This window comes from Tiliqua scincoides, chromosome 1 (assembly GCF_035046505.1).
Source record: "Tiliqua scincoides isolate rTilSci1 chromosome 1, rTilSci1.hap2, whole genome shotgun sequence".
NCBI classification, from domain to species: domain Eukaryota; kingdom Metazoa; phylum Chordata; class Lepidosauria; order Squamata; family Scincidae; genus Tiliqua; species Tiliqua scincoides.
Window position 1 is genome coordinate 225,489,181 of NC_089821.1, and position 17,972 is coordinate 225,507,152.

The following is a 17,972-nucleotide window of genomic DNA, read 5'->3' on the forward strand; positions in this document are numbered from 1 at the left end:
CTAACAGCCCAATCCTAACCTGCACTGATGCAGCAGGGTCAGCACGTCCTATGCATAGATCAAGCAGGCTGGAGATCTCTTCATGTAAGCAGCTCTTACCTATTCTGGCATGTTTTTCTGGATCCAGTGCCAGTGTGACAGGTCTTCCCACTGTTGCTCCTTATAGCTAGACTGTTGCAATATGCTTTACAGTGCACTTGCAATAGACTAGGCCAGTGCAGCAGTTGCTGCATCGGTGCAATGCCAGAATAGGATTGTGCTGTAAATGTCAGTTTGCTAACTGCACTTACTCCAGTATCAGCTTGAGGTGTCTGTTACACTTCTCTGAATCCAGGGAAGCAGATGAATACTTGATCATCCACAGAGAGATGGGATCAAGCCAGAAAACCAAATGAGTTTGACCTTAAGAAGCCTAGGTTTGACTATGTCATGGTTGCATCCTGTTGGATGTTTTATGACCACATGGGCATCCCTACCTGCTCTCTCATCTGATTAGTTGGGCTTGTTTGCCCAATTGGCTGGCACATGCCAATTCCTTAGGTGGACCTAGGGATCTTGTGGGAATATAGATGAAGCTATGGCATACACAAGATGACCTGTTTGCTTTGCTGGGTGATCTTTTTGCAATAGCGCTGATTTCAAAGAGTCTCAGGGATGCCCCTTTCTCTCTGAACCCTAACACTGAGGCTTACTGTAAGGGAAACATATGGGGAAAATATGAGCTCAGTCAGTACAGCTGGTGTTGAACCTGTTTTGGATGGGGTTGTGCTCTTTTTTTGAAAGGCTATGTTCTCACACTGGAATTGCTTATTGTTCTGACACTGTCATTGTCTTTGTGGCACCCATGGTACTTCGCTCCTTCCTTCAGCTAAGGTTGATGCACCAGCTGTAACTCCTATTGGACACAGATAGCCTATCTCCATTTATCTATGCCCCAATTCTCTCAAGATTAGACTTCTGTAATGTGGGACTACCTTGGAAAACATCAAGGAAATTTTAGTTTGTGCAAAATGCAGTTTTACTAGATTAAGAAGAATCAGTTACAGAGAACACATCTCAGCAATGCTCAAACAGCTAAACTGGCTGTTGGTACATTTCCGGGCACTGTATTCAACACGGTAGTTGTTAAGCTTTAAGGGGACCACGCAGAATATATTCCTGACATGATACACAGAAAAGTGGTTTGTGCAAGCATTTAAGCAGTCTGCCCTGCATTCAGCAAGTTAGGAACTTTTTCAGCTGTTCCACTTGTTGGCTGAATACTATCAAAGATTAAGTACATAGGATTGTAATGACATAGGTGGATGGCTAAAGCAGAGAAAAATATGGATTCTATCAATTCAGTACTTGCTTAGTTTTAGGTGATGGTTAAAAAATGCATATGTGATATGGTAACACTTCCAAGTGAATCAATATGGAGTGCAAACGTACAGGAGATTTCCTGAGAGTCTATTGCTAATTGCAAATATTCTGCAGTGCTATAGTGGGGTTCTGGATAAAATATCTCTCACAGCTGTTCTGGTTTCAGCAACCCTTTGGCAGGACTGATAAAGTGTCCAACGATATCACAGAAATGAACATCTCCAGCATAAGCCCCAATGGAAAGAATGGCAGTTGCATAAGTGGATAGCTGTGGCATCAGATCACTCCCAGCTGACCACAGAACAGGCTCCGATGGAATTCCATTATTTTCAGTACTGGCTGATGAATAAGATCCTATAAAGACTTGCAAAAGATGGGCATTTGGGACTGTGGTTAATTTAAGAACATAAGAAGAGCCCCACTGGATCAGGCCATAGGCCCATCTAGTCCAGCTTCCTGTAACTCACAGTGACCCACCAAATGCCCCAGGGAGCATACCAGATAACAAGAGACCTGCATCCTGGTACCCTTCCTTGCACCTGGCATTCTAATGTAGCCAATTTCTAAAATCAGCAGGTTGTACATACACATCATGGCTTGTAAGCCATAATGGATTTTTCCTCCAGAAATGGATTTTTCCTCCAGAAAGATTATTTAAAATAATCTATGTACAAGTAAAGAGAACACTTTCAATAAAACTTTTTTTACAGTTTATTGTGTATTGTTAAGTGTATTTTTTTTTTTAAAAAAAAGGAGAACTGGAATAAATGAGGGACATTAAATGGTGAAATTCTGTCCGTGCAAACAAATAAATAGTTATTTACAGTCAGCAAAACAAAATGTAAGTCTTGTTGGTCTCTTGCTCACACACATTCACCCACATACACACACACACACACACACAGATATTTGCTCACAAAAGAAAAAGGAATTCATAAATAATTTACACCGTATAGGCAAATATGGTACAATCTAAATATTAACATCTTAGTCCCAGCACTGATGTCTTCTTCTTCTTTGTAGGATACACAGACATTACTACCTTAATCAAATTTCCCCTCACTTATTTTCTCTGGGACTTGGGCTACACTAAAAAATATAACTTGCAAAAATACTCCCTCCAAAATATAAAACAAACCTCCTAAAGAGGACTTTTTAAAAGTTTATTAAATATGAGAACACTAAAAATGTGCAACAAAGCCAGAAACTGGATTCTTAATAAAGTGTACAACATCAGAATCTCTTCAAACGTTTGTTGTAAAGACAGCTGAACTGACATATGGCTCATTAAATTCTCAAACAAGGCCAGAGATTGTCACCTGATCCAGCATTTGGCTGTGGGATGCATGCATGGACCCTCAGTTCCATACGCTGCTTTATTCCCTTTGGTGAAAGGATAAGGGCAGTCCTGGACATGCATGTCTTTGCAAGAGTAAAACTATTCTGCCTATTAATGTGAGCAAAGTCACATGTTCTATCACTCCAACCTTACTGGGGCTTCCATGTAAATCTTGCTGTATAGGGAATCTTGCATGTAATTCCCCAACCCAATGTAGAAGCCAGGGTTGTGCGTGCAGAAATGAGTACAAAATGTTCCTGACTAGCATGTGTGGGAGGTGGGATGTATTCTGTTCTCTGTGCCCTCCACTTGCCCAGAACAATTGGTTGGCAGGAATTCAGCTTCTTTTATTCAGCTGCACATTCACAGTCCTCACTGCTGTGTGTACTCTCCACTAGATCAAGGCCCATGTGTGTAGCAGAGTGAACACAGTCATGACCAAAGGGAATGTCATCTTCTCTTAGTAAACCTCATCCATGAATAAAATTATGCCAACAAATATACTTCATGTGAAAAATTAACTCCACTTTTAAAACAAAAAAAGTGTTAAATATTTGCATACTATTGTATAACTGAATAACTGTTGTAACTGGTTAGCATAAAGGCTGACATACCTTCAACATGGAAGTCCTATATATACAACAGATGTGCATAAAAACACAAAAGTCATGAGCAACAGTATATATTAAGGTTCCACTTAAAAGGGCTCAACGTTTACATCCTTATTTGACCTTTCAGGGCATTTATTGTTAACATGTAATCATCAGACATAGAACCAAATGCATTCATATCTACAGGTTGTATCCTTAACAGCATCTGTTGCCATGTTCTTTGAGGTGTCTCATTGTGAATACTCTGAGGAATGTTTTCAAATAAATTACCAGAGAACACAACTGCACAAAAGAACAATAATAAATAGCAACAACAGCCTTATAAATGGAACCACAAAACGTCGCCAGATTTTGGTAATGGTAGCATTGTCACCTGATCAAAACCCCAAACCTAGGCTTAGGTTATCAAAGTGCTTGCTGCAGCAGTGTTGGGAAAATGGTTCATGTGGCCAGGAATTACTTTCAGGGAAGCTTCATGCATGACTGACAGCTCTTTAGGAAGAGGTAGTAACAGAGATGCTTTTGTTGTCGGTGTAAATAGGGTTCCCACCACTGCTTATCTTCCTGAAGTCAGTACAAAAAAACTGATTGTACATTTGATGGGACCAATGGGTTTGCAGCTTAGGAAGCTGCCTTATACTGAGTTAAACCACTGTTGCATTTCATTCAGTACTGTCTGAACTGCCTGGCAGTGGCTCTCCAGGAGAGAACCTTCCAAGCCCTATGTAGAGATGCCAGGGGTTGAACCTGGAATCTTCTGCATGCAAAACAGTTATGTCCCTTCCCCGACATGTCCATCATGCGTCTTCCACTGAACACCCATTCTTAACCAGGGAGAATACATGCTGGCCAAGTTCTGGGTGCGTATTTGAGACATAAGAGAGACTGCAAGTTGAAAGGGACATAAGCCAAGAAGAATCAAATTTTGTAAAAGGGGCATCCACAAAAATTGATGACTTTTGCTGACATTCACAACTTATTTTTTTCATTTTCTCCAGAGCTATTAAAGTCACAGGTATAGCTGTAGTGTACAGTCTTGAATACTCTGGCCGGATTTTATGCAATACTAGTTTCTGCAGAAGTGTTTTGTGCAATAATTATTGTTGAAGGCATATACATGGGAAAACACATCTCATAAGTTCATATTATTGACATGGCTTTTCCCCCCAGGAATGATCAGTAAGTAAGATGCAGGGCTCCTATCAACTCCTACTCATGTAGCTCCACACAAGATTGGACTCAATGAAACGAACAATTCTGAAATAACAAAGCACGCTTATATGTATGCCCCACTGAAAATTAATTCCAAATTCACTCCAGTAGAATAGAAACAAATATAACGTTTGCAGATACATTTTCTGCAGTCAAATAAGACGTTAGATGGTGGTTTAGCTGTAATTGTTCTCACTGAAACCTGATGCAATTCCTATATTTATGATTCTAAGTGAAGGATTATTTCAAAGTTGAAATTTCAAGCATGTGGTACACCTGCAATGTTAGCAAATCATTTGCATTTGAATGTCGTTAACCATCAAGTGTCTGATCGCAACCTTTTTTCACCAGGATATCTTAATGAGTAAATAGATATTTAAGGTTTGAGCCACTTCGGGCACAATCCTAACCAACTTTCCAGCATCAAGGGAAGGGCAATGCAGCTCAAAGGTAAGGGAACAAACATTCCCTTGCCTTGAGGACGCCTCCGTGACTGCCACCCAACTGCAGGATGCAGCACATGACATGCCCTTTTGGCACAGCTATGGCAGTGCTGGAAAGCTGGTTAGGATTTGGGCCTGTCATACTACTAAGGCCCCATTCTGATCTGGGCAAATAATGTGGACTTACTTCCAATCAATTTTTTCCTCAATTGATGTAAGACTTTCCACCATATCTGTATCTATATAAATACATTAAGTAATTACACTTTTACACTTTATATGTAAACGTCATTTCAGAAACAAAGAAACGTGTCTGCCAAGTTTTCACTCCACGCATCAATCTGCTTTTGCTTCGGTGGTGGGTTTGATGCTCACACTTAGGTCCTTTCAGGCCAAGCTTTTAGAAGGCACTTGGGTGTAGAGGAGAGGAATCTCCCTGGCAGTAGGAAGGGGCAATGTCAGGGGGACATGACAGAGGGAGAACTGACAAGAGAATGAGGGATCTGGAATACCAGGTTTTATAGAGGTGTCTAGGTTGAATAGCATCTACAGTACTTTGCTGGTAATGCAGCCTCTTTTGCTCAGACATCTGCAACAGGAATAAGGTTTTGGTTAGTATGACTGCTGCATGTAGACCACAGTAGAGTCAGCATGGAACATTTTATAAAGGTTATTTGTGCTTTGTTATATTCTACTTATTTTTAGAATGGTTTTATTCCAGTTTGTCTCCAAAAAGAGAGTAAAAGAGTTTAATTAAATTCAGAAAGCAACAAAAACTTACAGTAAAAATCAAATTTAAATATTGTTTATCAGCTATTTTCATCCTGCCCTTCCATCAAGGAGCTCAGGCTGGCATGTATGGAATTATCCAGTTCTGTTCCCATAACAGTCCTGTCACGTAGGTTAATCTCTTAGATTATCTCTTAAATGGCTTGCCCAATGCCCATTAAACTTCATGGCCACATAAAAACTAGAACCCAACCCTTCCCTTCAGTCCAACTTTTTATCTGCTACACCACATGGATTCTCTCTCTCTCTCTCTCTCTCTCTCTCTCTCTCTCTCTCTCTCTCTTGTTTTTGTTCAGACTTTTTTTGCTACAGACTACATGATCAGGTAATTATTCAGGAAAACATGCCTCTGTTGTGAAACCATGACAACCTGGATCCAGATAGACTCAGGGAAACAGCCTCATGTCATTGGGAAAGAAAGACTATTTTCACAAGTCTGGTCTGGAAACATTTCATGTATGAGGTTCCCAGGAATGATGCATCATGTGGCATGTTCTATGTCAGTCTGTAAATTAGATTGCCTATTGCATGGTTAATCTAATTCTGTCTAGGACAGCACATACATCAATACTTATATATGATGACCAGAACCTGGATGTTCTCCTAGGCTCCACATTGGAGAGAAAAAACACATTATGTGGAAGTATATTTTGCTGATTTAAATGAAACTTAACTCCAGGTAATTATGTTTAGGATTGAGGTCTGTTTATTATCTTTCAAGTTTTAAAAGTTCTGGAGCAAATCAAAGGCAATACCCTTCTCCTGCATTAACAACAGTTAGGAATTGATAGGGGTATGAAGTGTGATATTCGAGATTACTCTGAGGGCTGATATACATATGCATGTTTATCACTTGATAACTGCAAGAAATGGCGATGACTTGCAAACATGAAAAAAGCCTAACATGAAAAAAGATTAACACCATTGATAGTCTTTCTGGGCTGATTCATAGATGCAGGTTCATTGCTTGGTCACTGTACACTGGAAGACTCCCAGCTGCAGGTGTTAACTGACTCAGGGCACAATCCTAACCAGGTCTACTCAGAAGTAAGTCCTATTTTGTTCAATGGGGCTTACTCTCAGGAAAGTGTGGTTAGGATTGGAGCCTCAGTTGAAAAGTGGCATTTGACAGAGTGATGTCATAGCCTATCATCCAATGCGCCATCAAACAGCGGAGTCAGTCCACACATGAAGGTGGGAGTCCTCCAGTGTACAGTAACCAAATGATGAACATGCTTTATTTGAATCAGCCCAGTCATGCATCCACTCTCATACAGATCCACTGCTACATATAGTACCCATGGAGGATGCCTCCATGTTGTTCTGTGAAACTAAAATGTGTGGGACACAAACCAGATTGTATTCTTAAGCATCAACTTACCTTTGCATTCATATTTGAGGTCAGAGAAGTATACCATCTCTTGTGAGAAGACAAAAAGACCTAACCGTCCACCAGCATAGGTTTTGTCATAAAGTACTCCAGAATCAGCCATGACCTGCTTCCCTTCATACACCAAAACCCTGTGAAGAAAGTTACAGAGTGTGTGTTAAATAGAGAGAGGCAACTTCCTGCACAAGTTTCCAGGGCAAATGACTTTTAACACATGACCTGCTCTTCCATTCCTCCTTACACAAACCATCTTGGCCAGCATCCACAACCCTCTGAAGAATCAGTGGTGTAGCTCCACAAGTCATTTTACAAACACCATCTGCAAAGGATTTTCCAGTTTTTTAATCCAGCCAAACTTAGTCGGGTGGAGATCTGTGTTGAAAAGGAGGGTCTGCATTTGATGCTGATTAACTTCAGACATCTATAGCTAATGGAAAATTAGCTAATGATAGATATACAATAGAATTCAGACTTGTCTTCTGTCACCCCACCCAAAAAAGATATTTAAATTTGGCTTTTTCTCACTGAAATTTGTGAAAACCTTGAAGGAGGGTCATGCACATAAGTCAGAGAAACGGTTCCATAACAATGTACACTATATATTATGTGATCTCTGATAGCAGATGTTACCATGTACTTCAGCTGAAAGTTCTGTGTATTCTATAATAGGTTAGCCTGTTTTAAAGAACTTATCCTAATGTTGGACAGATTATGAATCAAACAATGGTTTACACAACCAGAATTAGAGGTTTATTTCCTATATTGCTTTCTTTGCTCTTTCTCCGGTATTAATAGCTAGAAGTGGAAGCATGGGAAAGTATAACAGACAAAGCAGATCTTACTTTATGTGTGAGAAACTCAGAGTTCTTTGCTCTTCCTAAGGAGCAAATTGATGGTGCCAGGATGGCTTACAACACTGGTCTAGAGAAATTTAATTGTGTCTGAGTTCAGCTGAAAATTAGTTGTGACTAACTTCAGTTTCAAAGGGCAGAAGCATGACTAATTTGGGGGGGATCAGGGTGACGTCTATAATCGATGTAGTACATGTAAACACAGTCAAGAGTTTTGTAATCCCTTAGCCACTGACAAATTTAACATTTTTTTCTGGGTAACAGAAAAATTTCATTATGTCTAAGTTCAGTTGAAAATTAACTGTGACTAACTTCAGTTTCATTCGTTCTAATAGGGCATAAGCATGACTAATTCTGAGGGGATTGTGTTGACCTCTGTAACTAACATAGTGGGTGTAAACACAGCCAAGAGTTTTGTAGCACCTTAACCCATTTTTGCCCAGCACACATGTGTACACATTTGATCTCTGTTGCATATATGCAACATTGGACAGAAATGACTTAGGGCCAAATCCTATCCAACTTTCCAGCGCTGGTACAGCCCTGCTAATGAGGCATGAACCGCATTCTGGAGTAGGGAGCAGTCACAAACGCCTCCTCCAGGTAAAGGAACATTTGCTCCCTTTCCTCAGGGCAGCACTGTGGCTGCACTGGCACTGGAAAGAGGATTGGGCCCTTAACCATGGACAAATTTAAAATTTATTCTGAGTACAGTGTGACTAATAGGGAATGGATGAATGTCAGAATGTATTTGGTGTGCATCTGACCCCTGAATTCTGTTATTGTCAGAGTTAAATTAGAACACAAAATTACCAAATATTGCCTGTTTAAAGGTACTGGTCTGACAAGTCTGGGATAGCTCTTTTTCAGTGGGTCTGTGAACTGATGTAATATATTTGCAGGTCTTTGTGTGTGAAGTTATTAGGACTGCAATTATGAAAGGCCAGGCAAGGATATAACTGAATGAGGAATGCACTTCCAATTGAGGTTTTCCTGCACCTTTATGAGGTATGGGATTACAAGTAAATGGCCAATAAACTGGTTCTTAAAGCTAGTTCAGATTATCTCTCTAGAACAACACAGCTAGTTTCAGGAGCAGCTAGGAGAATGGCATACTGTATGGATTTGTATTCATTCACAAATGCAGCAGGCTTATTGGTCCAAACTAATTTCCTTAGCATCCAGTTTTTAACAGACAGAAATTCTGAACAGAAGGTACATAACACCACAAGCACTGGAAGCCTTAAGGCTCAAGGATGCCAATGGACAGATGCATACTTGATTATCATAGGTAGTGGCTACAGCAATATCACTCATAAGTCATGATGCTCCATGCCCTACAAGTTGTTCTAAAGTGCATGGATGTTTGCCTAGAGTCTTATTAAAAGGTGTAAGCTTTTAGACAACATCAGATAGCAAAAAAGGCTTTGCCTACAAAAATGTGCAGTACAATCAACTAGTTATATCCCAATCCTATCCCCTGATGCAATGCAATGGCACTAATGGAACACATGCTGCATCCTATGGGGGGTGCACAAACCAGAGGGCCCTAGAGAAGTATTTCTCTATAAGACACTGGACTGCCAATGGGTCTTCTCAGACCTACGCCAGCTATTTAGCTGAAAGAAGTCCGAGGAGCCTTAGGAGGCAGCTGCCACTGAGATCCACCCCTTCCTATTCATGAACTATCACCAGCATGGGTGCCTGATCCTCCCCTGAACTTCCCATAACCCATCCCCAGAGCTCCCTTACCTGCTCTGGCACAGCCTGGGTGAGCAGTTGGTGTGCATATGGGGGGGGGCCCCTGTGGTCATTTACTCCAGTAACCCCCCTCCCCCACACGTGTCAGTGGCATGCCCTTTGCAACACTGCACCAAAACTTACAGTGGCGGATCGTGAGATTTGCCACCATAAGCCCAAGATTGGATTGGGCTGTCTGTCTTTTGAAGCGCTACAGACTCTGACTGCTCGGAAATGTGTCCATGTTTGATTAACTAAAATTAAGCAGCTGTTCAACAATTTTTCTTCATTAGGAGATTTCCAGAACAACATTCCCATGTCAATGTGATGTTATGGGAACGGTGCAGGATCGATGATTCCGGGAAAAAAGTTTTGTTTCAGCAAATATTTGTTCCAAAACTGCTGTTCTGCAATCCCTTACATCTGCAGCATGCTCACAAAGTACCACATTTTCATTGACATGCTGTCATTGTATGTTACATGGTGGGGAAAAGAGGTTTTGCCAATAGACTTAAAAACATATGCACATATTTGACTGAAATTGTTTGTGTCAGCAGCTGTGTGGTTTGCAGTTCAGCTAAGGGTGCAGCCTAATCCACTTTCCAGCACCGACATTAGGGCACTGCAGCTCCAAGGTAAGAGAACAAACTTCCCTTACTTTGAGGAGGCCTCCATGAAATCCTATCCCCATTTACCTTGGAGTAAATCCATTAAACACAGTGATTTCCACCCATGTGTTAAAATGTTAAAATCAGCATGATAAACTAAGGGTGCAATCCTAACCCACTTTCTAGCACTGGCATAAGGGCAATGCAGCTCCAAGGTAAGGGAATAAACATTCCTTTACTTTGAGGAGGCCTCCATGTGTGCCACCCAACTGCAGGATGCAGCACATGTCCCATTGGCACCGCTATGCCAATGCTGGAAAGTTGATTAGGATTTGGGCCTAAGTTTGATTTCCAGATAGACAGCTTGGCTATGAGGTAACTCAGAGATACCATGCAGTGGTATAGCACATGAGTGTTGATGAGTGTTGAAAGCACTTCACATGTAGTTTACCTTCTTGTAATCCTTACATCAACCCTCTAAATCAGAATTCTCATCCCCATATCCAATGAGGGAGGCAGAGGCTGAGAGGGAGTAGGTCGTCTAAGAACACTAAGTGAACTAATGGAGGAGATGACATTTGTAACAAGGAGGTCCGGATTTGTATCTCAGGCTTATAGCCACCATGCTACATCATCTCCCAGCAGCCCACCTCTTTGTTTAGCGCAGACTTCATTCCAGTTAATTCTTTTACTTCTGAGCAGGGGAAAATCTCTTTGGATCTTCTTTTCAGCATTGTTTTGTCATTTCTCTTTTCCAAGTTCGGATTATTTCAGAGAAAACAGACCCTTTCCAAGACTTGGAGGTATTATTTTTATCTAATAATTGTTTTGTTTATGTGAGCCATTCCAAGGAAATTGAATGCATCTGAAAGGGTGCAAGACTGAGGAATGGCAAACTGATCACAATCTTCCCAAAGTTTGCTGCCACAAGGAGACAGGCTGCCATGAATGTGACAGCACTGGAACTGGCTTACAAAACCACTAAATAAAATTCTTTATGATCAGATGGAAAAGAAATGCCATTGAATACAAGAAATGTCATACCTTATTAATCCTGTCTTAGGCCTGTGGACCAAATGCCACCTGTAGGCAGTGAAATCTTTCCAGCCAACATTCTTAGGGTCATGCCACAAGGTACGCACCTGTGGTAGAGATTAAAAAAAAAAACCCTCAAATTTAAAAAAATGCTTCACAAGTGATTACTGTCACAACTGGGAGAGATCTGATTGTTATAGTGACTTTTCTAGATCAACTAACAAAAAGTAGTTTAAAAATTGGTGGTATTAATTTTCGTGTCCCCCAGACTTGATTAGGTCAGAGAGGTTCACTCTTCTGCTATTATTATTTACCAGTCAAATACTAATGAGAAGCAGTAAGAAAGGCACATATATGGGTTGGGGACAACAATGAGGGGTACACAGTGACCTTGAGCAATCTGTTAAGTCCCTTTATGTGGAGGGCTATGCAGAGTGGAATGCGGGAGACACGTTTTGCACCCATAGCAAGAGTGTTTCCAAAATGTAATTGCTTTACTTTCTCCCACAAAAGCCTATAACTACAATCACTGGGAAAAAGTAATGAGCTGGGCTCAGGGACACTACTAAGGTGAAAACTAAGCATGTCCCTGGCAGCCTAAGAGGCCTGTGGAGCAGATGCAGTGATTCCACTTGGAGCTCTTTCACTCTGCCTTTCAAAACTTAATAGGAGTCACTGAGAATTAAGGCTGCCTCTTGATCAGTCTGGTTTCCATGTTTCATCATGTTGAACTGTTACTCAGCATTCCTTCACTGGATATGACAAGTTTTTACTATAGCAGCATGTGCTCATGCTATAAGGTCCTCAACAGTGACCAAGTGAATATGTAGATAGGTCCAAGGGACAATCTTGCTCACATCGAAATAATGAACATTTGGCTACTGCAGCTGAAACACTCTGTTTTTTTTTCCCTCTGGAAACACCTCTCTCTTCCCTCAAAATAACAGATAGGTGATGCATGTTTGTCATGGCTCACTCTTATTGGCCAAAAAGGCTCATATCATACTACACAAGGGACATGCCCCCCACTAGTAGCTTGTATGTAGTGCCATTTTGCCCTATAAAGGCTGGAAGAGAAAAAACAGTGTGCAGGCACTTTAGCCTGTGACAAATTCTACATCATCAACCAAATGCACTCTACATTGCTTGATTATCATTTTGCAAAATTTGGCAATGATAAATATTGTATCAGCTACCACCAGCTCAGGAGGATTTGCAGCGGGAGGTGGGGGGATAGTGTCAGTCTATTGCTAGACAGTACTCATCATTCTCTTACCTGTCCATCTGTATTTCCTGTATGCCAAAGAGCATTTCTCAAATGTTCACCAGTGCCAGTTGTGGAGTTCACTACTTTAAGTGACACTCCAGAGTAGCCATAAGCTCTAGTGGGTTTGTCTTCCCAATACGTCTGAGTAACTTGTTTCCACATCAGGACATAGAAGCGACTACTGGACTGGTAGCCAAAGACAAACCCTGCATAATCATCATCCCTCTCTGTGTTAACGTAGAACGTACCGCTGAAGTCAACGGAACTGAACTCATCATAACCTGCAACAGGGTGAAAAAATATAGATGCTCAGCTCTCTCAGAAGTTCCAACTTGTTCAAAGTTTTGAGGTTAAAATGCTGTTACCATCTTCTTGTCCACCAGGAAACTGAACAGTACTATAGTCTTTTTGTTAAGTTTCCTACTTTAACCATCTCCCTAGACTCTCCACTTGGTTTCAAGCATCTGTCATGACTATTTGGTACTTCACTTATTTTCCCACGTGAACAGAAACATTACCACCTACATTTTCATGTGCTAATTTTCTGACTTTGCCTGTCATTCAACTTGCTCTGTACAGACGTGCCCCAGTATCTGCAGGGATTTTGTTCTTGAAGATACATGAATCCTGCAGATACATGAATCTATGGATACAAGGTTCTATAACCTACCCCCACCCTCCAAGACAAGGGGAGTTCTGCTTCCTTTGCCTCTGGAGGGTCCTCTGAGCCCAGCACAGGCCAGGACATCTGTTCACGGCCTCTGCCAGGCTCAGACAGAGTCCTACAGGTGAAAAAATGTCACTTCTGGTTTTACAAAAAAACCAAAAGTGACACTGTTTGCCTCGAGGGTTCAGTCTGAGCCCAGCAGAGGCCGTGGATAGACCTCTGGAGGCAAGTGCTGGGGGGGCCCCAAGGACCTGATTCATGGATAAGTGAATCCTCGGATACAGGATCTGTGAATATGGGGTCCCTGTATTTGCTTTCAAATGAATTCATTTAGGACACTGTCAGCCCAATCCTAAGCATGTCTATTCAGAAGTAAGTCCCATTACAGTCAATGAGGCTTACTCCCAGGAAAAGTGTGGATAGGATTGGGCTGTGTATCAGCAAACGCATGGGACCCTGAATTGGGCAAAGTGCACATTTTTTAATTCAGATTCCTGGCAATGAGGAATTAAATCTCATAGCTCTTAAAAAGAAAACAAGAGTAAGAATTTCAGAATACTTTCAAAAAGTCTGTAGTTCAAAACATTTTCTACCACACACAGGAGCAACGTTACAGTACCTTAAATGGTGCATAAGTCTGAAATACTCAAGAGGATTCTGCAGATGAATTCAGATTATTCTAGTACTCACCGACAGCTATGCCAGGATCTGAGTTGGCAGTCTGTACCAGTTCTTTGCCCTGATGACGAATAACCCAGTTTGGATCAATCTGAGCTGTTCCTTTAGGATCCAAGGGGACCATTTGGAACTTCCGGAAATCGGTTTCACTTATGGCATCATTTTCAGGACAGACATCAAACATATCTGGAACTTTATCATTGTCAAAGTCATCTTTGCAGATATCACCTCTGCCATCACCTAAAGTACATATGTAGAAAATATACAAAGAGAATTGTTTAACATTATATCCACACTTCTTCTTTCTGTTCTGTTCTGAGGGAGTGGATTGTTGTGTAATCTGTACAGGTGTGCGGCACTTAACAACCATTTGCTTAACGATGGATCACATATATGACGTGGTCAGAGCACAGTAAGGATGCTCTTAATGAGACAATTGTGTCTTCCATAGCCTGCAGCAGAATGTCTGTTTACACAACAGAGAGGCTCTTAATGCAAAGAAAAGGCAATTATCTCCAGTAGCCTGTGTAGCCAACTAGTGTCTGGCAGGGAGCGTCGGTTTACAAAGGCAATAGATTGGACTGAATGTCCACTTAATGACCTAATTGCATAACCATGGAGATCCAAGAATGTATCCCTGTCGTTAAGTGGAGGACACCTGTATATGCATCATGCAAGGAATCTAACTGTTGGAGGGAGAAAATAACAGTTTCATTTTTAGCCCAACATGGTGTCCAAACTCATGTAATGTCCATGAGCAATAGAGTAACTTTTGCTAATTTTTAAGTGTGTCAAATGGCATATCTATAAAGAGACTGGTACATTAAAGTGTACCTTAGGTCCAAATCCTAACCAGTTTTCAAGCACTGGCATAAGTGTGCCAATGGGACGTGTGCTTCATCCTGCAGTTGCGTGGCACTAATGGAGGCCCCCTCAAAGTAAGGGAATGTTTGTCCCCTTACCTCGAAGCTGCATTCCCCTTATGCTGGTGCTGGAAAGTGGGTTAGGATTGCACCCTCAGTCTCATTGGTTAACAGCTACGCTTTTCTAAGAGTCAGATTAAAAAATATATATTCTGACTCACACAAAAGAACTTCTCACATTGCAACCACACAAGAACAGAGATAAATCCAACACATTTCATAACATGGGTTTACCACGTAGTTGGCAAAATCTTTGCATTCTTCTAGCTTGCTTTGTTTTGGCTGTTTTATGTCATATCCCCACCAATATGTAGCTGAGCTGAATGGAAACTGAAATATCCAAGAAAGCAATATCTGTAATATTTCAGTTCCTTGTGAACTGGAACATCCGTTCCTGAGAAAAACAACTCAAAAGACTGCCCTCATATCCTAACAAGTCCAGAGTGCTACCAAACTTGATATTAAAAAGAGACTTAGGAATTTTTATCTCTGTGTCATCAGATGCCTTCAGCAATATTCTCCCATAAATGCTTAAGATTGTGGCCATGTATTTTTGTCACATCTGTATCAAATGAGTAAGGAAGGCATCATAGTAAATCATGTCAAAACAGCTCTTGGTTACTCATTATTTATGGGGGGAAACTGTTTATCTTGCAAAAAAATAGCAGTGATAAGCTATAGGAGAAATAAGGAGTCTTCTGAAACCTGGAACGTGGCTATAATGAACTCTAAGTTGATTAATATGACATTTAAGGCAGAGCTCAGAAGAAAAAAATATTCAAGTGAACAGAGTCTGCAAACACCAAATATAGAAGAAGATGGCCATTACAGTAAATGGTTTGAAGGTTGTACCTCAGAATGTAATGGTTGTTTCAGTCAAAAAATTATTTAAGTTGTAGAATATTAAACAATAAATACATGAAAAAGAATAAAACTGAAATGCCACAAACATGTCTTCATAGGTAAACTAACAATTTACAAAACCCATTCCATAAGTTCATTATTGATTTTAATAGACTACACATCAGGATAGCCAATTCATTACCCGACAGTAATTAGCTCACACCCTATTATTGAGAGTCTACATTAAATCAACACAGGCCCATTTCACATATTTCAGAGATATGTTCCCTCACAACAGTCTGCCATTCCAATTTTCAAGAACAGACAGTTATGCAACAGCCAAAAAAAAAAAAAAATACAGAGATAATGACAGCCACAAACACCTCAGATGCTTTCTGTAGTTCCTCTCTGTGAGAAAATGGCTCCACATTCCATGGCTGACTGGCTGTCAGCCAAGTTGAACTCCAAATTCTGACCAGCTGTATGCTCCTGAATGTGTTTATCTTAACACTTAAGGGGAAAAGTGTGTGTTCCCAGTTTTATTCTCTTTGCCAACATCAAAGAAGCAATTTTTTTTAATCCAAATGAGGTTTTAATTATTCAGAGCATATGTTGCCAACGTTCCCTGTGGTTCTGACTGCTGACATGGCTGCTTTTCCTTCAAGAAATGCAGAAAGCTTGTATCCCACTACCCATTTCCGCAGTCTTTTCAGAGGTCTGCTATCTCAAAAATGGTGGTTCTGCTCAGGTCACTTTCATTTCTTGACAGGGTCCTAGAAGTCAACTCTAATTATGAGTCAAATTGCAGCTTACTCTGTGGGGCATCTGTCATGGGAGAGCTATTTTCAAACCCAATGAGCAAGAAAACCTGGCTCCAGCTATAATGTATACTTTGGATCATACAGTCAAAATAGGGATAGGGAGGGATTTGCTGAGTTGCTCAACCTTTGTTGCACTGATCCCACTTAGCTATTTGTGGATTGGCTTGCTGGTTTTCAAAAGTCCACAGCTTCAAATGAACTAAAATCTATTCAGTCAGAGAGATCCAGCTTAGACTTTAATCTTTCATCAAATGATTACTATATACAATTATGTGTACTAGAGGGGAAACCTTAGAAACCTTGGCTTCTGAGCGTTCCGCTTGGAGGCAGGCTATGCAGCATGGCCTCTCCCAGTTTGAAGAGACACTTGCCCAACAGATTGAGGCAAAGAAGGAAGGCCCATACCCAGGGAGACAGTCCAAGTACAGACTACATATGCTCTGTGTTGAAGGGACTGTCACTCCCGAATTCAGCCACACTAGACGCTGTTCCAGAACGTGATATCATAGTCTTCCGAGACTGAAGATTCCAACATACTATTTCCAAACGGAACACACACTGGAATCGTCAAAAGTGTACATTTGCACGTATCTTTGGTGCAAGACCCAATCCTATGCATGCATACTCAGAAGTAAGTCCCATATAGTCAATGGGACTTACTCCCAGGTAAGTGTGGAAAGGATTGCAACCTAAGCAATTATGAATGTACTCCTTTACTCTTTCCTCAGTACTCACTTCAGGGCTCTCCTCGAGCAAAATTCCTCACAGAAGTTATTAGAGTAGTCATCTCCTGAACCACCATCTTTTTTATCCCCATAAAATATACTTTGAGAAGCAACATCCCGTAAGATTTTTTTTTTTTTCAAAATCATCAGATTCTGAAACAATGTTCCTCTAACACCAAAGCAATATTGGTGAGTAGAAATGATTAGGCATTTGACCATCTGCTCTGTTGACTATCTAATGATGAAGTGCCTGTTTTTGAAGTAGCCAGCGCTAGGGTATTAGAAGAGGGCCATAGCTTAGTGGAAGAGATAGACAGATGATAGATAGACAGAGCAACAGAATGTTCCTGTGAAATATTTTTACCATCAGAATCCTTCTGGTCAGGGTTAAATGTGAGGCGGCAGTTGTCCCTGTCATCTGGGATACCATCATTATCATCATCAGGATCACAAGCATCTCCTTTTCCATCCTTGTCATGATCAGCTTGATTGGAATTGGAAATGTAAGGACAGTTGTCTTGGTTATTCTGGTGACCATCATCATCTATGTCCTGATTGTTGTCACACTGGTCACCAACCAGGTCATTATCCACATCCATCTTAAAGCAAAGATAGATAATAAAATTAGAAACTTTGCAAGAAAGCAAATGAAATAAAATCTCATAACT

The 17,972-nt window shown here is 40.8% G+C and overlaps 1 protein-coding gene across 1 annotated transcript in view; it reads right to left on the reverse strand.

Moving 5' to 3' along the window:
- THBS2 (thrombospondin 2) overlaps window positions 1-17,972 on the reverse strand; it is a 67,463-nt gene that overhangs the window by 15,499 nt on the left and 33,992 nt on the right. Inside the window, exons 16-20 of the mRNA XM_066623007.1 lie at window positions 17,669-17,903; window positions 14,005-14,232; window positions 12,657-12,928; window positions 11,390-11,487; window positions 7,138-7,277 (exon numbers count right to left, since the gene is read on the reverse strand). Of these exons, the coding sequence (XP_066479104.1) occupies window positions 7,138-7,277; window positions 11,390-11,487; window positions 12,657-12,928; window positions 14,005-14,232; window positions 17,669-17,903 (973 nt within the window). The remainder of the gene's footprint in view (window positions 1-7,137; window positions 7,278-11,389; window positions 11,488-12,656; window positions 12,929-14,004; window positions 14,233-17,668; window positions 17,904-17,972) is intronic.